The sequence below is a fragment of the Neolamprologus multifasciatus genome, chromosome 4 (assembly GCF_963576455.1).
Source record: "Neolamprologus multifasciatus chromosome 4, fNeoMul1.2, whole genome shotgun sequence".
NCBI lineage: Eukaryota > Metazoa > Chordata > Actinopteri > Cichliformes > Cichlidae > Neolamprologus > Neolamprologus multifasciatus.
In genome coordinates, this window is record NC_140442.1 from 26,661,949 (window position 1) to 26,686,292 (window position 24,344).

Below are 24,344 nucleotides of genomic sequence, written 5' to 3' on the forward strand. Positions count from 1 at the left end.
ATTCTGTAACGTATTCCGTTACGTTACTCAATGAGAGTAACGTATTCTGAATACTTTGGATTACTTAATATATTATCATGCTGTTTACAACTACATGAATGTACTATTGCTGTGATTTAGAACGATTACTGAAGGTGGGTTCTGTGTCGGGCTCGTAGCCGAAAACTAGCTTTACTTTGTTGTCTGGGTCAACTTTGCTAGCGAGAGACAGAGAGAGGCGTTGAAAGGCTGCTCCAACAGAACTTATTGTTTCGGAGGAAAACACGAACACGGTGTACAGTCGAGTCTTAATAGCTTACTTACAACTGGGCTCGTCAGGCACTCTTCTTGGCTGCAGTGGTTATTATTATATTTACATGCTTCCAGCTCCCGTTTTTGCTCGATGACAGCTCGTACTTTTCCTTTTTCTCCCTCCTCGCTCACAGACACATAACGTGATGGCAGTCCATTCTCCCTGCAGCACGGACTACACTGCCCATGATGCTACATTCTTTAGAGCTATACCTGTAGCATTCTGCCTATTAGCTTAGCACAACAACAACAAAAAGGCCTCTCTCACCCAGGAAACAGGCAGAGAGAGAGCGTCACCCTGTAACCATGGCAACCGTAAAGCTGCCGCCTGGAACAACAGAACGTAGCTGTCAAACAAAACCCAAACAGTCCTGACCCGCCACAATGTGAAACAGGGAAGTACCGCCGTGTAATCCATTTATTTCAACAAAGTAACTGTATTCTAAATACCACCTTTTCAAACGGTAACTGTAACGGAATACAGTTACTCATATTTTGTATTTTAAATACGTAACGGCGGTACATGTATTCCGTTACTCCCCAACACTGTATATACATACATATACATGTGTGTGTGTGTGTGTGTGTATAGAGGCTCTAAAACCAAGTTAAGGCTGAAAGTACAAACATCACTAATGTCACATAACTTTGCCAACATGTGGCCAACAGCAATGTTTTAATGTTCTTCATTATTAAACATTCGCACATAAATAAGTGACGTCATATTCAGTACTTACTTTTGACAGTTCACTCTTGGCCGCTCCCTTCTGCCGTATTTTGCGGCAAAATTATCCACACCCACCGCTGCGCTATGAATTGTGGGATATAGGGCTTTGGAGTTGACGTCACGCCGCAATGCATTGTGGGAGCGCGGCACCATTTTCGGGGTCTACAAATCAAAACAAACGCACTGTGTTGGAACGACGATTACAAGATGCTTAAAAGCAGCTCAAAAGAGAATGGACTGTATAGAGACCGATTTCGTTCAGAGGTGAAGCAGCGGTACTTGCAGAAAATAGCGTGCATTGGACCACACTTGATATTTGGGGAAATCGACGGTGCATTTGGAGTATGCATTTGAAGTACACTTCGAATTGGGACAGCCGTCGTCGTGTGGCGGTGACGTAATCGCACTTAAAATGCGTACTTCAAGCATGCAGACCCTGAATTGGGACACAGCCATGGAGTTGTTCTCTAAACCTGCTTCCTGGAATACCCCAGTGGGCTCTACACTACGAGTTCAACAAATCCAGGCTATCTTTGTTCACTGACCCTAACATTGTCTATTAGAATAAGTGGTGACACAAACCTTAACTCTTTAAGTTGACCCAGGGTTTCCCTTGGATGTTTACATGAAAGGGGTAGTGTTGGTAGCATCTGACTATTAAATTCAATTTTATATGGCTTTCATATGACTGTTTATATGACTTTTCTTCTAAATATTATTATCCCTATGATTGCCACCTACTCCAGAGACATTATCTAATGGTGGTAAAAATAGTTAAAAATCATAAACCTATACCAGTAAAACAACACGCAAAGGGATGAGCAGTGATGGAAGTAACGGTGTTACTTTTTTCAGTAACGAGTAATCTAACTAATTACTATTTCTATCGTTACAACGCCGTTACTTTTACTAAGAAGAAAGTAACGCGACCGCACTGCATTATTTTTTTTAGTAAACAGACGGTTGAAGCTGTCTTCTTACCGCATCTTATATCAGTTGCACGGAAGTAGCTGTAAGTAATCTGGACGCTACAGCTTTAAGCAGCTGCGTGCGCTCCCGCGGACGGCAATCACTGTCTGCCCGACGATCACTTTCTGGCACAACACCTAGAGCAAGAAGCAAAACAATGGCAGGAATGCTGCTGTTTGTCTGAGGAAGAATAAAGTAGTCGTGGTAAGCAAATCACATGACCACTTCAAGATGACAAAGCAATAAGGTGATATATACCAGTTTTTAAATTGTGTCAATAGGCCACGTAAAACCGGAGTCATGATAAACAATATACGTGGCGTTTTTTCCTCAATAGTTTCGGCATGTTTAACGTCTAAGGACAGCGCAGCGAGCACTCTCTGCTTATGACAACAACAAAAAAAAAAACCCAAAACAAACCTGCCCTTTCGTCTTGGTGGAAAAATGCACCATGTCAACCAATCTAAAATGATATGGCAACATGACATTTGGTTGTTTAGGAAGAGGGGGAAGTTTTAGGAGTGACAGCGAGAGAGAGAGAGAGAGAGAGAGAGAGACAGCAGAAAAAGAGAGAGAGGGCGTTTTGAGATGTGAGAGATTTGTGACGTTTAGCATGTTTGGAGTGTGTAGTTAATGTGTATTGTAGTTAGTGTGTAGTGTTGTGGATAGTTTTGTGTTGTGTGTCAGAACAATGAGGCGACTGCTTTCTCCAGGTAGAGAACAGGAGTGATACACCTGCTGCTCTCAGACCTGCAGGTATCAGGCTGCGATGTTCTCCTTTATAGTGGAGAGAAAAATATTTGGAGTGGTGTCAATATAGAATTGTACTTAGTAGTCAGTATAATCTTTTAGTGATATAAGTTTGCATATTATAGAATACTGCATGATGACCGTTTTATGACTTAGACTGTTGTTGGAATCAAGACTTGCTTTATAAATTCTTTCTCACAGTGATAATAGCTGAGCAAGCTGTTATCATTTCACTCCTGCCAGGAAGAGGGGAGCTGGATGCTCTTATCTTCAAGAAGAGGGGCCACGTCCTTCAGAATAACACACACACACACACACACACACACACACACACACACATACACCTGAACCACTTCTCTTCACTCCCTACATACTAACATTCCTCTGTTAATGAATAGACGTATTCACTGTTGTATTACTTTTGTATATAAATAAAGGCAAGTGCAGGAACAGAGCGCACATCACAGGGCTCGCACTCTGGTGTGAGTGTTCTGTGATCATGCCCTTGCAAGTAAAAACTGCAGCGTCTGTGTGCTTCTACCTTTAGATTCTTAGCTGAAGAAGTGTCTTTAGAATAAATCTCTTGACAAGTGGCACAAATAATTTGTGTGGCATCTTATTGAATGCATAACACCTGATTGTTCTGTAAATAATTTGAAATGGTTTTTTTTGTTTTTTTTTTTAAAAAGGGGGTAAATGGCTGCAAATAGCTTTGTTGTTTGCAAAACTTGTGCATATGATTTTAAAATTGACAATTTATATTTGCATTTAAAGTTGTGAAATATGATTCATTAAACATGTTTGTGGTTGTTACAGTAAAAAATAACTTTTTCTACTCTGATTTTATGTTTTGTCTGATTTTATATCAATTGTGTTAATATAGTATGTCAAAATGAAATCATAACTGTAAATTCAGACACGTGAGGTTGTGCTGAAAAGAATGATACCAAACAAGGCAAAGTAAATAGTTTTTTAAGGTGAAATGTACAGGGAAAATCAAAAGTAGTAAAAATGGGCAATTATACCCTGGACCCCAGAGGTTTTTTTTTTTTATTAAAGTAACACAATAATTAATTTTCAAGTAATTAATTACTTTTAGAATATTGTAACTCAGTTACTAAATCAGTAACTTTTTTGAAGTAGTAACTAGTACTGTAATTAATTACTTTTTCAAAGTAACTTGCCCAACACTGGGGATGGGACAATATTATTTAATTGTACTTAATGGTTTCAATACCTGGTTGGGCACTCAGTGCCGTTTATCTCTATAACTGCACATTACAGCTCTGAAAAACTGGATCAGTTTAAACGGAGCTTACTGTTTCACAGCCCGATAGTCTGTTTGTCGCAGATCAAAGTGAAATTAATTTTATTGGCTGAACAGGTATTCTCTGTGTGTGTTTGCCTTTCCAGCTGTGTAAAAACAGACAAATAGGCAGATTTTGGCCTTTTGGTCACTGCTATTGGGTCAATACTGTTTATTTTTCACCAGGCTAATAATCACAACATTATTTATAACAAACACATGGATATTCCATTAACAATGCAAGGCTTCATTCAGCAGTTTTAGTCAGGTGTGCCTTAACAAGCTGCACATATAAAGCATTCCACCAGCAGAGAATCCACGTTGCACTCAAAACATGCTTTACATAAAAGAATCTATGAAAATGGAGTGCTTGATTTTAAACCCAAACTCTGAACATAACCTGCTGCCTTTAGTTTTTAATTCTCTCAGCAGCTTGAATAAAACAGTCATTGAATTGTTCACTGTCAAAATGAAAAACAAAAAGACAAAACCCACAAAATTTTACACCCACACACAGAGGTCTGAGGAATCTTCCAGAAAATGGTGTCACATTTTCTGGAGATCTGCAGGTCAGGTCAGCAGGTGGTGACGTCATGTCTCTTGATTTCTAATCTGGAACCAAACCTTCTCTGGAGCAGATTACGTTCACAGTTTAAGTTACCATGATGATTTACCCCGATAAGAAGTGAACCGCATTAGTACAAAAAAGTTACCTGGATAAGCCAGAAGCCGGTTTTGTTGTAAAGACCTCTGGACAGGAGCAGGTCATGTGTTCAGCATAAGTTGTGATTTAGCCAGGTAAAAAGAAGTAGTTCACTTTCATGACAAAACTAACAAGGCCACACATCTTGCCAACTGTGTATAGTAAACCGCTTCGGTGGATGATAAGAGATTAAATATGCTGCTACTCAAGAATCTAAAGAATATTAAGAGTTTCACTTCCTGGTGAATAAGGGAAAAAACAAATGTTACGACATGTACACCTGCTTTCTACGTGTTAGCATGCTTCAGTTGCTTTAGCGTGTGCAACATAATGACAGCCTTGAAAGATAGAACAGCTATAGATTCTTCCTAACCAAACAGGAGCATGAGTCAGCACTGGAGGATTTCACAACAACCACAGTTGCAAATATTCACTTCTTTATAAATACAAGTCCAGATTCTAGGCAGCAATTTTGATGAAGTTTAGTAATGAACAGAAGTTTAATGTTGATCTAGAACCTTTTATTTGAAACTAAACCACTGAAAGAAAACATTCACAATGATTTAACAGCCATCTCTTTTCCTTATTAAAAATCCACTGTTGAAACATAAAAACCCTTCACTGATTCAACTCACAGTCTAAATGTCTAAGAGGTGTTTCAGCTCATCAAGGACAGAGAGAAATGAAGAATGCTGGGTTGAAATGGCGCTCTATTCATTCTGGTATATGGACTCACCAATGTGACCCAACACAACATGCATACAGACTTTGTTTAAACAGTAAGACCCACTGAGAACAGCACCAGTTCACCTGCAAAATACCACATAAGCCCCTCTACAAGAAAGCATTTAACACTTTGAGCCTGATATTAAAATTTACAAACACATGACATAAAATGTTATAAATCACCCACTATTTACATCAAGAAAACATTTTACCCAATTTTTTCCTAAATGGTGGCAATTTAAAATAGAATTCAAGTTAAGCGTTGCTTCTTAAACAAATGATAATATTTCAGATTTTCTTTATGGCAGAGAAAGGCAAAAAGGCAGGAAAGACATCCGGCTTCATGTAAATCAGTCTTCATTTGTATCTTAGTAGCATCTCATCTCTACACTGGAACCAAAATGAAACTAATGAGAGGTTCATTTATGCTTCTTAAAGCCCTTTCCCTCTATACCCTTGCACCACTGGTAGCAGTATTTTGGCCCTTTGGTCACTGCTGTTGGGTCAATACTGTTTATTCTTCACCAGGCTAATAATCACAAATAGTTATAGCTGATTACTTTTATTGACGACGTCATATTCAGGTGGGTGTAGAGTTCTACCACAGATCCAGATTTTCAGTATTGGCAAAGCCAGGGTCTTTGCGGAGCATCCAGTATGTTCCATTGTACAGCCACACCTCTCTGCCAGCTTCATCCACCGATTTTCTGGGAAAACAGACCAATTAGTGACATGCAACACTGGAACGTCATTCAACCTGGAAACATTAATAGGCCTAAATAAATAAAAATACATAGATTTCTGTGGGAAAATACAGACTCTTACAACACTCTAAAGAATGTGATGTTTATAATCACATCCAAGAACCTCTTCTGTTGACAGTATCAGTGAGGCAGCCGATCACCACAAAACAAAAAACAGAACAAGCTGCTGATACCCAACTATGTTAGGCATCAAACATTTTATATAAGCTCTTATTAGCCATTAGCCACTGACCTAACAGTTTAGTTAGGTCTTTAAAACCACCTTAAAATTAAGGCCATCCTATACCCTGTCTGAGAAACAATCCTGGATGTTGTTTTTTTTGTTTGTTTTTAAATAAATGGGTCCCCCTCCCCCTCCTTTTAAACTGCCATCATGTTTATTATTTAGTGCTTTAAATACCAGCTTTTACCACCATTATTGGTTGGACAGAGTAATCTCTTTCCATCTTGTGGTCTTTGTTACATTCAAAATAATATCCAAATACTCCCATATTAAAAGGCATGCGCTTGAGCAAACCCCACATCTTGTAAACAATTTAGAAAATGACATTTATATACATTTCCTACAGAAAAAGGCTGATACTGAAGAAAAGGACACCAGATGTGTTGCTGCTTGAATTATTAACTAGACTTTTGACAGTCCACCACAAAACCAGAGTGAGGCAACAAGGAAAGCTTCTCACCTGAAGAACCTGGGGATGTGTTCCTCCCCTTTCTTGGCCATTTCTTTCCTCCTTTCCCTTTGGTTCTCCTCCACCTCATCCTTCCTTTTATCTGCTTCTGCTATTTTTCCCTCCTCCAGGAGCCTGATAGAGCAGACAAGAGTAAGGAGTTGGAGCACACAGAAGATGGTGCAGAAATGTCTGTCAGTCTACCATAGTTTAAATTAAACAAGATCTTGTGGATACCTCTGGTCCGGTCTGAAACGTGTGTCCGTAGGTGGAAGGACAGCCTTCAATTCTGAAGTCAGTTCATTAAGTTCCCTGGCATAACTTGAGAAGCCATAGAACTTGGCATAGTCATCAGGCTGTACATCTGTATAGAAAAGGATATCGTGGATATTTAAAGATCTTTCATCTAAAACTTGAACATAGTTGACAAAACTCAGCGTTTGTGTATAAAGTAGATTAGCTTAATCATTTGTGGAAGAGATCAATGAGTCAGTCTTGGCTCAGGTTGAAGGTGGTCTTTACATGAATCATAAGATTGGAGTAATTTGTGAGGGATTTGAGCGCTGAACAGTGGTACTCACTGGGTTTCCAGATACATTTTGGTGTAGGTAGAGTATCACAGAAAATGCCTTCATGCCAGAGACCTCCGAAACGATGAATCACTGACCCAGCCTGGTCCAGAACCACACCCTGCACCTCATTCTTACTGCTGTCCGAGCTCCAGTAGCGGGACTGGGATGAAAAGATGAAGGCACTTAGCACAATTTCAATGTATTACATGGACCTCTGGCTAAATTAGAAAAAAATATGCATATGTGCATGTCCTTACCTTGACAAAGGTAATCTTGCAGGTGCACACGTCACTCTTTGTGTTTCTGATGATCACCTCACCATAGTGCTCCAAAGAGCGTTGCTGACTCAGGACATTGTGGATACATGTAACGGCCTTATTCCATTCATAGTGATCACCATACCTAAACAAAAAACAAACAAATTATACTGTGATCATTGCATAATGAAATTGAAACAGTTTTTAAATGTAGATGATTCATACAGGCTCAAATTGTATATGGATTTCTAGAAATGCTGGTGCCTTGTGACAGCAAACTGCAAACCAGCCATCCTTTGCTTTAGTCTATCTTGTTTACTTTTTACTAACATTTATAATATTGTCTCTTCTGTGTCAGCATTTGTATCCAAAAAGCCTCAAGATAGTCTTCAAGGTCTCTCACTCATCCGATCAATCTTCTAGCCTGTTTGCATTTCTCCTTTTATCTGGAGAAATCACGCCTTTGAAAAATTAAGCCAACATGCAAGTGCCAGAAACTGCAATTCCTTCAATGGACAGTTTGGTGAAATTGTCCAGCTGTGGAGCAACATTAGGCCAGTTATTTATTTAAAAAACTAAACAAACAAACAAACAAACATGCATGCTTTTGATCAGTCCCTTTTTTATAAAAACATTATTGTATGTAAAGGTTTCAATTATTCACCAATCTTGATATAGAGTAATGATTCTTTGTCATCTCTTGTACTAGTGTATGGTGTTGTATACCACTACTACTTAAATATTAAAGCACTGTCCCTTTGTTTGACATCTTTTGTGGTTAAAAGTGGCATAAAATCATCACCTGGGTAGGGTAACATTAACCAGTCCAGAAGAGATGATCTCCACAGACTTGCCCCAAAACTTGTACTTCCATCTCTGATCTGAGAGCAGAGTTAAAGAAGGGAAAGCTGCAGCATTAGGTCTGATTGCTGTATATCTGGGACTTGCTTAAGAAACCAAAAACCAAAAACAACACACCTTGCCAGAAAGTGAAGTTTTCTGACTCTGCATGGCAAGCAGAGATGGGTGGATGGTGGCTGACCTGAAAACATAAGACAATACAGCATTAAAGTCTGTTCTAAAACACCAATAAGCCGAATCATTATGTCTTCAGGTTACCTGTTCACTAATGTATTGGAATCCTTTGTCTTCTCTGTAATTCTCATACGTTTCACCCAGGACAGGGTTGAAGGGTTTGTAACGATTCCTCCAGGATGCCCAGGCATAACCAGAGATGGAGAATGCTGCTACATAAACCTAAAAACAAACAAGACAAAAAAAATTTTTTCCTTAATCCTCAACAAGCCTTACACCAAATTCAACTTGATTTGACCCCCAGCGGGTCAGAAATCATAAGCAATCCCAACACACCATCCTCTCATATGGATCATCAATGTTGCTGGCAATGTCCAGCAGCTCAGAGTACTCCAGTTCTTCACTGAGCCTCTGCAGCAGTGAGAGTGGCTCATTGAGAGCAACCGGCATAGACACTCTGGACAGATCCTTGCCAATGTTGTTGTAGAGGATGGTCATAATGCCAATGTGGCTGTTGTCTGCGCAGGGGGCAGGCAGGGTAGTGCGACGACCTGCATGGTAACACCACAAAACAGCGTAACATATTAAACAAAATGGATGATTAAAAAGACAAATTTTTAAAAAAGAAAAGAAAAGAAAAAAAAAAAAAAAAAAAAAAAAAAAAAAACACACAACACACCACAAAATGAGATAAACCTGGTCAACTCTAACCAAGAATAATCACAATATCCACATGTTCCAGGCCTCACTGGTGGTGCTTCCAAAACCTTTTATGGCAGCGGTCCTCAATGCCCGGGCTACGGACCGGTACGTGAGTTGAGGCTTGGGTATGAAATTTATGGTTTTCAGGGTTTTAATCGTTATTTTTAAACTCTGTTTCCCTGGGTCTTTCTCTGTGTGTTATGAATAAATCTTCTTTTTTTTGGTACTGGTACTGGTTTTATTTTGTTGTATTTATCCACGACATCTTAAAGGCCGGTCTGTGAAAATGTTGTCAGACATAAACTGGTCCGTGGCGCAAAAAAGGTTGGGGACTGCTGTTTTATAGCATGTTTCGAGATTCTTAAGATCCTTATTAAATTACAGGCCATACATGGTTAGAAATGTTGAAGGTCTCCCAAATGACAATTAAATAGTCTGGTATGGAAACTGCCACGCATCAACATACAGAGCCCTCCGTTGGATTATTGGCAGCTCTCTACCCAGTCTACAGAACATTTACACCTCATGCTGCATTCGTAAAGCCACTAGCATCATGGCTGACCTGCATCACCCCTCCCACCAACTGTTTACTCCTCCTCCATCCAGAAGACAACTCTGCAGCATCAGGAACAGGCAGGCAAGATTTTTTTTTTTTTTTTTTTTTTTTAAACAGTTTGCACCTTTGATCCAGGAGGACATCATTTTGTCCCACTGTATACTTGAGTGTATATTGTAGAGTTTTATTGTCAACCCAACAAAGCTCTACTGGACTAAACATAATTGAGGTAAGTTTTGGAGTCATGTTTAGCACCAGTTATGGCAGAAACTCATATTAGCCCAGATAAGCTCATGGCTGTCCTGCTGCCCTTTTCCATGGGCAAATGCCATTTGGGACATAGAATTTAAGTTGCTTCAGCCTGTATACGGCTGCTGCTGCAAGCCGCTTTGCAAAGCATGCTCATCCGAGCTGAAACCTAAGTGGTTTTGACAAAGCAACAGTTTGGTTCCAAATGTATACAGGCTACTTCACGTCTGAATTTTGTGTGAATCAGAAGCACGATTAGCAGCCATGTCTGTCCTACTGTTATAATTCCTTTCATATTAGTGGTTACCATGTTGAAATATAAATTTCCAGGTTTGCTTAACAGAAGATGACTTTACCAGTATCAGGAGGCACTGGCCGTGGCTTGTGACTTGCACTGTTCAAACTTTCTCTGTAGTTAAGAGTAGCAGCAGCTGTGGAGGACAGAGGAAACAATGACTTGATGTTTTTGTTTCATGTTAACCTTTGTTGTGACACAGAAAATCGTGCAGTGGTGATTTATTTGAAAGTAAATACTCACAATGTCCTTCTTCAGGCTCTGATGTGCTAGTGGTGGTAATGTCACTCAGGCCCGATTCATCAGAAGCCTCGGCCTCTGACGAAGTCTCGCACACTATTACCTCGCTGGCATCAAAATACTCTGCCATAGAATCTGCCACTGAAGGTGGACGGTTACTGTGACGACTTAAGGAAGGCGTTCTCTGTAAGGAAACATGGTTCCAGCTATAGTTTGACTATTTAAGTCCAATAAACAAGTCTACCTATAAGGTGTGCGAAGTGAATTCAGAACAGTGACGACTGACATGCACAGTTATTTCCAACAGGTGCTACCCACACAACTTGCTCTGTAAGAATTGTAGGTGCAGCTGTCCCAACTGTGAATAACAGCAGCACCACCACCCACATCACTAGACTGTAAATCATTCCATGTTTTCCTTCCTTTGACCAAAGTTTCCCACAATCTTATAGCTTCAGTCAGATAAAATTTCTTCATGATCCTGAGCTAGAATTCAATGTTAATCAGGATGATTATTAGTGACACCAGAAAAATAATAATAATAATGCTACACACATACACTACACACCTGGTCTGGACGGACAGTGCAGAAGGATTCTTCAGAAGAGTCAGAGGACAGGGAAAGCGAATGGACTTTGGTCAGATGGGACTGTATATCAAGCTGCATGCGCGCAGGCACACATGCACACACAAGCCATGCAGGAGAAGTGCAGAAGAAACACACAGGATCAAAAATGCATGCAGCGAATATCACGCACACTCCAAAGCACAAACACAGCAGAGGTGAGGCAAATATTACTTGTTGCCAAGTGCAGTTGCTCTCCAGTACAGAAAATACCAGCACAATCAAACTGAATTATGTATAATATCTTAGCAAGGACAGAGCTTTTTAGTGGGCCAGGTAGGACTTTAGTAAATGAACTTAGTACAGGTTAGGAAAGGTCCCTTCAGACATTTAGAATTTCTGAATTACACCCACCCTGTTGCAAAAAAAAAAAAGAATCTTTATCAATCAACTCTTCGTAGAAAAACTTTATTTGTCCTTTAAACTCACTAACTTATGGTTAGTAAACAACTCTAAAGCGATTTTGAACAAGAGGGTGAAAGTCTCACCAGTTTCCAGTAGAGTGCTATAACAGTAAATAAACAGGGTAATAACATACATTTATTAACCATGGGATATGTTCAGCACTGTGGATATCAGTTGATAGCCAGTTGCCAAGCAACTATTAACAAAATAAAGCCCAAAGTCACAGCCGCTGATGTTCAAACATGCAGTCACATGCACCATGGTAAGAAGCCAAGAGGAAAGCAAGAAGTGTTGCATAAGCACAGTCAGTCTGACAGCAGGAGCCAACAAGTCCCTGACCTGACTGCTTTGTTTCAGTATGCGACAATCTTTTAATATGCATATTTGTGTATGAAAAGAAAGGAATACTTGAGGTGTGTTCCTTTAAGTTCCACCTGTATTAACTTGTGCCCGTCTTACCTAAACAGCCCAAACCTGCTCAACAGTATCACTTAGGGCTGGGCCCATTGTTGCCGTTTGCAGGGCTACACTAAGATTTAGAGTGTTGGAAAGACACTAACTGAGGTATGGTGAAGGACCTAGTCTGTGTTATTATCTGGTCTATGACATCAAGAATTAGAAGTCAGGTTAAGTTTGCTTCCACATAGGCCAAAAGTGTCCATGTTTGTATACATATGTGTATGTTACCTCAGACAATGTGCTACAGATGGTAGCGAGCTGCTGTGAGGTGTTCTGCCTCATGTCTGGGCCGGTCCAGGCTTGCCTCAGTCTCTCACGCTCCAAGGTCAAAACCTCATGAATGGACTTCAGAGAACTGTGAACTGCAACACAGCAAAAGTGTAAGTGATAGATGAGGATTTTCACACTCTCAGCAATATGTCAAGATGTGTCAGGGAATATGTAAAGGGGAAAAAAGTCAATGCTAATGCAGAGAGCTTCAGACTTAGCCAAGTGGCAGCAAGGCCATACCTCTCTGAGAAGCAGTGCAGATCTCCTGGTGGAGCTTCTTAGCTTCAGGTGAGGTGACTTGAGGATTGGACAGCTGAGAGTAGACATAGTTTGGAATGGACTGAACAGAAGTGGAATTTGTGCTCAGATGACTGGAAGTGAACTGCTGGAGATGAAGAGAAACAGAATTGTATGAGGCTAAACAGTGGTGAGCTGTCTGATGGTACTGTAACAAGACATTAAGTAAAAAATTCCTACCATTCCCCCCATGGCCTCAGCACGAGACAGAGTCCTGGAGTGACCCGGCATTCGCCCATTCTTTTTCTTGGGTTTTTCCAGGGAGAGATTCTAAACACAGAAGTACAAGATTATAGCTTCTTTTTCCAGACCATTTTCTTTTGCAGCTTAGGGTGGAGCTATTCTGAAGCTGAGAATGAAATCCCAACAGCATCATATCACAGTTCCATCCTATAGTTTATATATGGTGCTGTTAAGGCTAATCTGGTATATAGTTGGTTAAGATAGTGAATGACCTGGAAAAATATTTCAGAATGAGCAATTATGGGTGCGTTTTGTTTAATTTCTTTTTGCATTTCCTAAAGAAAAACTAAGGTGAAGTGTTACAGCCTTTTTACTGGATGCCTATTGTGCTTGATACCATAAATTTAAAGCCCATTTAAAACATTAATTTCCGATTTTTGCTTCGATTAAACATCAAACTTTGTGTGAAATTACTTCTCTCCCCCGGTTGTTAAATATTCTTTGACAAGTGACACACATTCATATTTGGGACCAGCATACTTGCCTGCATGCTGATTCGCATCTCCAGGTCTGTGTTAGTGATAGGGTAGCCTCCTTCCAGCCAATTCAGTCTCTGGATAAGTTGAGCCAGTTCTGTCAGATCTGCCTGACAACGAGCCAGTTCTGATAGGCAGTGGGTTAAAGGTCAGTTTAGAAATGGAACGAAGAGACAGGCACACCTACTGATCAAATCTGTATTCATTGTTAAATATGGAGGACATATAATCAAGAATCAGGCCTCTCTTTCTGGCGCCATCTCTAATGCAGCTCTCACCATTGGACGTTGCATCTATGTCGTGGGTCTGCTGCAGCCAAGCTGATACCTTGCTGGTCACACCTGGTTGACTGGCAACAGCTGGGGCAGGACTTGCCATCTCTGGATGGTACACCGATGCAGAGCTGGCATAGTGAGGAATCTGCAGAATCATATATCAAGGTTAAAAGAAAGCACTTTCACAATTACAGTATCTGTAGGCAACTGCTGTTTTTCAGACTACAGTGATCATGGATTACATAAATACCATTTTCCATATTTTTTTGATAGTCAGCTGTCTAAAGTATTATCATCCAAATTATTAATACTCAAACATTTTTTGGTCGCAAAAATGTTCACCAGTCTATCTGCAATTCTCCATTTGATTGGATTCCTATAGCACAAAGTAAATTTCCTTTCAGCTGTGGACAGTTTACTGGAGCAGGAAGTTATACTGACTGTTGCTCTGCTTTGCTGAGAGAAAGCCGGGAGAGTGCTCTGGCCCAAAGAAAGCGCATGAAGCACACCACGGTGGACACTCATGGCCTCATTTTTTCTGAACACACGATGGGCACACAGCTTGGTCAACCAGATGTAGAAAATGTCGTGACTTTTTGCCTAATACCAGAGAGAAGAGAACTTATTTAATTTGGATACATCTGATTCTAGCCACAGTAAACACTTGACTCATCCTGGTACCAATAAGTTACCTTGAGGTGATACAGGTTGTCTCCAGCATCCAGGTCTATGCGTTTGGTCTTCTTATTCACAGACATGACAGCCATGCTGATGTCCAGAGAGCCATGCAGCTTCCCTCTTTGAATCTAAACACAATGGCAGAGGACATTTAACACTTTATTCTTCATCAGAGCGTATCATTATTGTTTGATGTTTTTGTGTTGGACTTACATCTTGCTGGGTCTTTGAGTACTTGAGAATGCCTTTCTCCAACAGAAAGTACCTCTAAAAAGAGAGTTTGGCAAATTAGTTGTTGATAAAAATTTTCACTGTTCAACCCTGCAGGATTTACTACAGTTTCACTGAGAAACTGGAAGAGCAAAATAGTTTAAATTCTCTCACTTTGTGCCAGCCTTTGAGCGGATATTTTCTCCTTTTCATCAAGTAGCCCTCACAGATCCCAGGAATACTGAGATCTCCAGATGACCCTGGAACCAAGCCCCTGTCAACATGCTGCAAGTCATCCACTACCTCCCAGTGACGAGACTGATGGAGACAGAAAGCACTTTAAAATTACATTTATGAAAACACAGCTTTTAGTTTCAGGTGTCAGTCAACATGTGGAGGAATTCTGTGATATGGATTGCAAGAGGGGGCAGAAATGGAGAAAATCTCTGGAAGCCCATTTGTACCAAGTGGGTTACAGTTTTATCTTTTACTTTACAAGATAATTAGTGTCTTTTTTTCTTTTTACCTGTTTTGAGTGCTTGCCAGAACCTGTGCTGCTGCTCCGTGAGTGGCCAGGTCTGAAAGTGCTTGCTGGGGATTTGTCAAGGCCACTAATCACTGACTGGCTGCTACTGAGAGGTGGTGGACAAACCTGAGGGTCCATTGGTGCAATGTAATGAGAGTAGCGTTGCATGGAGAGAAATGACCTTCAACCCAAGTTGTTTCTCATGGCAATGTACACAGTGCTGGGGGGGGGGGGGGACACACACAAGAAAAAGCTTCATGACACTGGGTGGAACCACGATTCTAGTTTGTCCAAGAGTTACAAGTGGTCCTTTTACAGTACAAACATAAACAAATCTACAGTCTCATTGTTTGTCTAAACTGCAGGCATAAGGCAATATTTTATCTGTGTCTGTAATGATGTCAACATTAAAGTCAGGAACTAAGAAGATATAATTGTCTCACCAAATGTTTTTTAAAAAAAAAAAAGAAAGAAAAAAAAAAACAACAACCAAACATTTTAAAACAATTTTAGAACTTTAATCTTAGATTGGCTTGTAAAATTTAATGTGGATTAAGGATTAAGACAAATTATTTGTTATGAACATAGAGGTGAAAAATTAAAGGTATTATGAACCCTTCAACCATATACTCAGACCATCTGGTAGCCCTTACGCTATGGGGAGCATTTTCCTCCAATGGTCCGTGTTTTCCCTCAAAGGGAAGGGTGCCTGCAATCAAAAGCAGGATTTTCCTGTAGAGGAAAGGAATGACCGCTAAAGGGACTTCGGGAGTTTTATTTGACTGCCATGTTTGTGTGTGTGTAATATCATACTTCCTGCCACTGAAATCACGAGGTAATGAAAGAAGTCTAGATCTTACTAGTCTGTTAAGTCAAGCAGGTGGACAATTAAATGCATAATTTAAAAAAACAAAAAAAAAACAGTCTTATGGTCCACTGAGCCAACAGTGGTTCTTCCTACTCGATTTGGAAGGGAAGTCAGAAGACCCTTACACCCAATTCCAACACTTACATTTGTTTTTTCTCATTCAGACAGATCAGCTTACATGAGGAAGAATCACTGACAAAATTCCAGTCTGAAATTCCAAGAAGTCTTAACCAGAGACTGGTGTCCGTTTGTTGCTTAAGGCATGCAGCTTTGAGCACATAATCTGTACTTAAAGGAAATTTGGATTTGCATGTGACTGCATGTTTTCTCTTCAGGTTTGGAACAGTTGCACTTTTACCCTTCTCTCTCTGTGGAATATTAATCACATGTTAATCTTAATGTCCTACTTGGGGACAACTACAACTATAGAGAATGTGATCAATGCCTAACACAATCTACTTAGTTTACAGATGATTCAGGTCTGACTTTCAGTATATGGATAGAAAAACCTCCATCAAAACTAAAACTAACTACTAACTAATCATGGCTTACATTTGGGTGATATGACAGCAAATACAGGATAATATATAGTAAACAAAGATATAAACGTTTATCCATACAATCAACAACAAATAGTAAAAAAGTAGACAACTACATCAACAGTAATATTTGTGACTATGTATCTATGTAGAATGCACATAAAAGTCATATAAAATAGTGGGAAGGCACAGAGACAAAATAGTAAATGAAACACACCTGTGTTGGACTGACAAGCTGCAGCAGCAGGACTCCACAGACAGTTCCTTATACCTTCTCCCAGAAACAACTGTAGAGCTGTAAAATGTCTTCTGTGGAGAAAAATCACAGCACAGAGACTTTCCTAGGGTGTTCCTTCACTGTGTGATCTCCCTGCTCTTGTCCTTTGAGTTAAACAAAAAGCAATACCACACCTGACTGATGATGTGCTTGTTAGACTGGTGTAAATCAAAGCCAGTGGGTATCTGGGCGGGGCTGAAAGCTAAGGAACATGACCTGACCAAACAGGCCTTCCAACTTTGTCATCTCAAAGATGGCATGCGTTAGAACAGATTTGCAATCAACAGATATGCCAAAGTCTTGAGTTACTTTTAGTAATTAGTTCTGACCTACAAAGGTCTTAAAGAGAGTAATGAGCTGACAATTCTGTCTGATATCAGAGTGGTTTTCTGAAAGCAACCTGCTGAAAATGTGAATGTCAATGTTTACATCAGTGAGAAAGTCATTTTCCTTCCGTCTATATGGGTTCTCAGTCTACCAGGTACCATGGTAGCCCTTTTTCACACCTTGGATGGGAGGTGACTCTTCAAGAAACTTAAAGAAGTCCAGTTGCTTTCTTTTAAGCTCCTTCGCATGCATACACACACAGGTAGACACACATGCACACATATTTTGCTGCCCTAAACTACTCAGTAAATCTGAAACAAAAAGGAACCCCCTGCAGGCTTGGCTTCAGGAATAAAGCTAGAGTTACATTTAAGTTTGTTACTCTGTTGTGATGGTCAAATGTAGCGTTAAGGGGGCCATAAGATTATGAGTATTGATTAATATTTATCACTGAATGTCCTCACAAAGATAGGTAAACATACATGCCTGAGTGTTTTGTGTGCTTGTAGGTGTGTGTGTGTGTCCCTGTACACAGAGTGAGGAAGACAGCAATAACTCCACTAGAAACAGAAAATTATTTCTATCTTACAACTGTGGTCTACATACACTCATCATGGACTTGGATGTTGTGGTATTTGGACATTATAAATGATTTCTTTGAACTGTTCTTTTTATCAAGATTTGAGTGCAGAGGTTTGACTTTATTTTTGATTTTCTATAAGATACATACAAGGTCAAAAATGTAGAAATAAGCTTAAAGACACTGGTACAAAAATAAAGGAACACATAGAAAACACAGATCTTAAAGGAAAAAAAATCTTGCTGGGTATATATTATTGAAATGGACTGAGTAATATGTTAGGAATGAAAGGATGCCATATTTTTTTGATGGAAATGAACATTATTGTCTTACAGAGGACTAGAAATACGCCTCAAAAATGAAAGTGAAAAAATGTGGCAGATTAGTCCATATTGCTGAAATTTCATTGGTGCAGCTCAAAATGGTACTTTGTATGGCCACCGTGTGCTTTTAAGCATGCCTGACAATATTGTGGCATGCTCCTATTGAGATAACAGATGATATTCTGCTAGATCTTCTCCCAAATCTGGACCAAGACTGTCTGAGGTGGAAAGTTACAGACAAAATAACATTCTCCATAGTTTCTCCACGCTCTATCCAAGAACACTGCACCAGTGCTGGGCCTGCCATTTCTGGTATTCTCTGGCAAATGGCAGTTTGGCTCCATAGTGTTGGGCAGTAAGCACAGGGCCCACTAGATTTGTGTAAATTTGACAAGCTGAACGCATTCTGTACTGTACAGGAGAAACGGCACAAGATTGATTGACAATGGGCTACAGCCATTCTTGGGGGCTTGGATCTCTCCCATGGAGTCTATTTCTGACTCTTTGGTCAGAGACATTCCCACCATTGGCGTGCTGGATGTCATTTTTCAGTGGTCAGGGAGTACTCATCCTGTTCCTTCTTGCTCAAACTTCTACAGCCCTGTCCAGCTCTCCTAGAGTAGCTGCTTGTCTCCTGTAATCCCCTGCATGCTCTTGAGACTGTGTTGGGAGACACTGTAATGGTAATGGAATACAGTGGTCCCTCGCTATAACGCGGTTCACCTTTCGCGGCCTCAAAAATTTTTTTGTGCAATTTTGCATGCATTTTTTTTAACAGCGCATTGTGTTCTGCATCCTGATTGGCTGTAGCCCATTGTCAATCAATCTCGTGCCGTGTCGCCTATACAGTACAGAATGCGTCCAGCTTGTCAAATTTACACAAATCTTTGATTGCTAGCGGTGTGACTCTGAAGTGCTGTACTTTATGTTTTTAAGTTTTCTCCCCAACAAACACAACAATGTTGACGAAATGTTTTGCACCCTCAAAGGCAACAGTGGGTGCCTTTGGTTTGATCCTATAATACTGGACTTATTTTTCTACGAAGGTTTGAACTTTGAGAGTTTAAACAAGAGAGAAAAGTGTGAAAATGTTCATGCCTGTCTGAGAAAAGTGTGTAGTGAGGGGTTTTACAGCCTTAAAACATCTATAATAATTGTAAAAAAAAAAAATGAAGTTGTCTACTTTGCAGATTTCACTTATCGCGGGTTATTTTTGAGACGTAACTACCGCGATAAATGAGTGACCACTGTATACTGATGTGCCATCGTGGAGGAGTTTGGCTACCTGTGCAACCGCTATAGGGTGCAAGTATTGCCTCAGTAACACTGACCTAAGCCACATGCATGACTAAAAAAGTCACAACAGATTAGGAGGGGGAAATGTGAGTGGCCTCCATGTGTAAAACCATTACTGTTTTGGGAGCTGTCTTACTGTTGGACCTCTAGTGCACTCGTTGATAGTTTCATAATCACAAAAGTAGCTAAAAGTGATTAACAACCCCTTGTGCTACGTAATTAACCGGATCAATATCACAAAAGTTTAACTGGCTTAATGCTATACATATATTAAAAAGTGTTCCTTTGTTTTCTTTAGGAAGCATTTATACACATACATTGTCAGTAGAGAATGTAACTAGGCAGCATCAGTTGGTAGCCTATAGGATTGCTCTGGACAAGACAAAGCGAGTTAAGTTGAAGGAAAGGAGTAACTGGTGGAAGTTAAAGAAAGAAGAATTTTGCAAAGAGTTCAGTGATGAGTACAAACGGGCTCTGGATAGTAGAAAAGAGTTACCAGATGACTGGGAAAGTAAAACTGAAGTGGTGAGAAAAACTGCCAAGAGGTCTTTGGTGTATCCTCTGGACAGGGAAAAGAGGATAAGGAGACTAGTGTAATGAGGAAGTACAGGAAAGTGTTTGAAGAAAGAGGTTAATAAAGAAAGGTGGGTGAGAAAAGGTGTAAGGCAAAGAGAGGTAGCGAAAGGCTTACATTATGGATCAGCTCTGAGCCTTCTTATTTGCAATGGTGATTCACAGATGAGGTCAGGCAGTAGTCTCTGTGAGGTATGATGTTTGCAGAAAGCACTGCACAGTCAGAGGGCCTCAAGAGGTGGAGGTATGCTCTGGAGAAAAGGAGAACGAAAGTCAATATAAACAAGACAGAATACATCTATATGAATAAGTTAATAACTCTAAATTTTGAGTTAATAAGTCAAAATTTCGAGTTATGGATACTTGTTTTTTGTTTGTTTTTAGTGGCGGAAACGGGCTTCCATAGTTTAGAGACGCTGGCATTTGGCAAAAATATAGGAGACAGAGCTGGAGGTAGCAGAATTGAAGATGTTAAAAGTCTCCATGAGAGTAGGACAAATGAGTATATCAGAGGGTCAGGTTAATAAGGAAAGGCATGGACATGTGCAAAGGAGGGATAGAGGATGTTGAATGCGGAGTTGCTGGAGGAAAAGAGTAAAGTCACATAGAAGATTCGTGGATTAGGTGTGGAGAATCTCACTGTTGTTTTCAGTGATATATATATATATATTAGGGGTGCAACGATACTCGTATCGATATTGAACCGTTCGATACAGTGCTTTCGGTTCGGTACGCATATGTATCGAACAATACAACATTTTTAATTTATTTTATCAACTTTCCTTCTGACGGTGCTGTCTGTGTTGAGCGCTCAGTGGATCTGCGCTCGACAGTGCAGCCTAGGCGGAGTAGTCGAACACAGATTCACTGAGCGCAGGGCAAGCTAGCTAGACAGAAGTTAAGCTCGTTGCAACATGGCAAATTGAACCTCCCCCACCCTCATTCAGATCTGGCCTCTGGAACTATTTTGGTCTTCATGTGACGTATGACCCTGAAGGTAAGTGAGTCATGGACTAAAGTAAAACAGTATGTCAGATGTGCCAGCAATGCTCAATTACATGAGTGGGAACTAGTGTGTTAGCGCAGTTAGCTCGTTAATGTGTTGACGCTGTCCAGCCCCACACACTGGGCAATCCGCGGTAGCTCGTTAACGGAGATTTGCCGTGTTGTGGCGTTAACCTCATTTCAGATTAAGGCTGACAGCACTAGTGGGAACAACGAATATGACTGCACATTTACCCGATAGCATCCTAGTGCAAAGACAAGTGGAAGCAGACAAAAACAACAAGCACGCATACAAACTTTACCGAGTCATTTAGACAGCCGTTAGCACATGATTCTCCTTATGGGGACCTGATATGTTTAATATGCTGCTGAGAATATAGCCCAGAAGAAGCGTATAGTATAGCTTTTATTTTGGAAAGAGACATTTCTCTGTAATAAACTCTCTTTTCCAAAGATGAGTGATTCCTCAATCAGATACAGGGCTCGCAAAATCACTAGCGATTTTTCCAGTCGGGCTGCCCTGCTCTGCTCGTCGGCCTATCGTAGGAAGGAAAAATATATGTCAATGCTTTTGCATTCTTTCGGAAATGTAGCTGGGTAATTATGTCATTGGCATCGGTGAGCCACTGTCAATATGTGACATATTGAAATTGCGTTTGAATTTGCGCTTGTTTTTTGCTTTCACTTTGCAATCGCGCGAACTGTGTATAGAGAGCGACAGCACTGATTGGTGAGTGATGATAATTTGCGCACCAATTCCTCTGGCATCGTCTTATCAATCGTTAGCTTACTATGCAAACATGACAAGTGAAATCTCCCGCAGCAAGCTTAAACATGTGAGAGGTTGATCGCGCAGAGAATCGCTGAGCGTTATGTGAGTGCGTGTGTAAAAGCAGCAGGATATATATTTTAGTTCTGCTGAGCCAAATAAGACAGGTCAGGGTGAAGAAGTGACAGCCAAAGAAAAGCTTACCACAAAACGGAAAAGTTATGACAAATGGTAAATGGTAAATGGACTGATTCTTATATAGCACTTTTCTACTCTCTCGGAGTACTCAAAGCGCTCTATACAACACGCCACATTCACCCAATCACACCCATTCTCACAAGCACTTTATCTATACTTAGTGCTATCTAACTACATTCACACACATTCATACTCCGATGGACGCATCGGAGAGCAACTTGGGGTTAGTATCTTGCCCAAGGATACTTGGCATGCAGACTGGAGGAGCCAAGGATCGAACCACCAACCTTCCAATCAGTAGGTGACCTGCTCTACCTCCTGAGCTACAGCTACAAATCAGACTATAAGGCAAAAAGAAAGTGCAGCTTTATGGTTTCATGGACAAAAGAATTTCTGTGGCTGCAATATGACGAGCTAAATAACCAGGGCTGCACATAAGTGGTCCGCAGGTGCGCACTCGCTGTCAAAATAAAAAACGCGCACAAGATAAGAAGTTGCAACGCGTGTTTGCATACATAAGATTTTCAGGAGGACAGACATTTGTTTAGAACTCATAAAGATGTCGAAGAAGCTCCTTTAAGCAATTACTTTGGTGTTCCTCCACCTCCAAAGAAATGTCAGGAGTCCGAACCACAAAAGAAGCGCGTATTCTCGGAAAAGTGGTTGCAGGAGGTGAGCTGGCTTCAAACAAATGATGAACGCACAGAGAGGTGGTGCAGAATGTGCCGTGAAAATTTAATAAATGACAAATTAAAAAGGCATGAACATTTTTTTTGTATCGAAAAAATATCGAACCGTGACACCAAAGTATCGAACCGAAGCGAACCGTGAATTTTGTGTATCGTTGCACCCCTAATATATATATATATATATATATATATATATATATATATATATATATATATATATATATATTTTTTTTTTTTTTTTTTTTTTTTTTTTTTTAGGGGTGCAATGATACTCGTATCGATATTGAACCGTTCATACAGTGCTTTCGGTTCAGTACGTATATGTATGAACAATACAAAATTTTTAATTTATTTTATCAACTTTTCTTCTGACGATGCTGTCTGTGTTGAGCGCTCAGTGGATCTGCGCTCGACAGTGCAGCCTAGGCGGAGTAGTCGAACGCAGATTCACTGAGCGCAGAGCAAGCTAGCGAGACAGAAGTTAAGCTCGTTGCAACATGGCAAATTGAACCTCCCCCACCCTCATTCAGATCTGGCGTTTGGAATTATTTTGGTTTTCATGTGAAGAATGACCCTGAAGGTAAGCTGTCATGGACAAAAGTAAAACAGTATGTTGGATGTGCCACGCAATATGAGGTGCCGTAAGGGACATTATTACTGAAAAGCTCTCACACACACTACTGAAACGCTCTCACACACACTACTGAAACGCTCTCACAAGCACTACTGAAATTTTAGCTCTCACTCACACTACTGAAACGCTCTCACACACACTACTGAAACGCTCTCACACACACTACTGAAACGCTCTCACACACACTACTGAAATTTTAGCTCTCACACACACTACTGAAACGCTCTCACACACACTACTGAAACGCTCTCACACACAACTGAAATTTTAGCTCTCACACACACTACTGAAACGCTCTCACACACACTACTGAAACGCTCTCACACACACAACTGAAACGCTCTCACACACGCTACTGAAATTTTAGCTCTCACACACACTACTGAAACGCTCTCACACACACTACTGAAACGCTCTCACACACACTACTGAAACGCTCTCACACACACTACTGAAATGCTCTCACACACACTACTGAAACGCTCTCACACACAACTGAAATTTTAGCTCTCACACACACTACTGAAACGCTCTCACACACACACACAACTGAAACGCTCTCACACACGCTACTGAAATTTTAGCTCTCACACACACTACTAAAACGCTCTCACACACACTACTGAAACGCTCTCACACACACTACTGAAACGCTCTCCCACACACAACTGAAACGCTCTCACACACACTACTGAAACGCTCTCACACACACTACTGAAACGCTCTCACACACAACTGAAATTTTAGTTCTCACACACACTACTGAAACGCTCTCACACACGCAACTGAAACGCTCTCACACACGCTACTGAAATTTTAGCTCTCACACACACTACTGAAACGCTCTCACACACACTACTGAAACGCTCTCACACACACTACTGAAACGCTTTCACACACACTACTGAAACGCTCTCACACACACTACTGAAATTTTAGCCCTCACACACACAACTGAAACGCTCTCACACACACTACTGAAACGCTCT

At 40.5% G+C, this 24,344-nt stretch overlaps 1 protein-coding gene across 3 annotated transcripts; it reads right to left on the minus strand.

Annotated features, from left to right (window-relative positions):
- Window positions 1-4,177: 4,177 nt before the first annotated feature.
- LOC146520665 (oxysterol-binding protein-related protein 7-like) lies at window positions 4,178-17,089 on the minus strand. 3 transcript variants are annotated; one of them, XM_085157439.1, is made up of 23 exons: window positions 16,902-17,089; window positions 15,278-15,497; window positions 14,926-15,069; window positions 14,755-14,808; window positions 14,556-14,669; window positions 14,305-14,463; window positions 13,867-14,008; window positions 13,597-13,715; window positions 13,050-13,139; window positions 12,813-12,954; window positions 12,531-12,664; window positions 11,382-11,474; window positions 10,817-10,997; window positions 10,635-10,709; window positions 9,108-9,322; window positions 8,856-8,993; window positions 8,715-8,778; window positions 8,539-8,617; window positions 7,737-7,881; window positions 7,489-7,639; window positions 7,145-7,271; window positions 6,920-7,042; window positions 4,178-6,179 (listed from the first exon to the last, which is right to left on the minus strand). In XM_085157439.1, the coding sequence occupies exons 2-23, from the start codon at window positions 15,443-15,445 to the stop codon at window positions 6,071-6,073; spliced, it is 2,766 nt and encodes a 921-aa protein (XP_085013565.1). In that variant the 5' UTR covers window positions 15,446-15,497; window positions 16,902-17,089; the 3' UTR covers window positions 4,178-6,070. The 3 variants fall into 3 exon arrangements, with proteins under 3 accessions (XP_085013565.1, XP_085013564.1, XP_085013566.1); XM_085157438.1 differs by having other exon boundaries at window positions 12,813-12,957; XM_085157440.1 differs by lacking the exon at window positions 11,382-11,474 and having other exon boundaries at window positions 12,813-12,957.
- Between the last annotated feature and the right edge of the window lie 7,255 nt (window positions 17,090-24,344).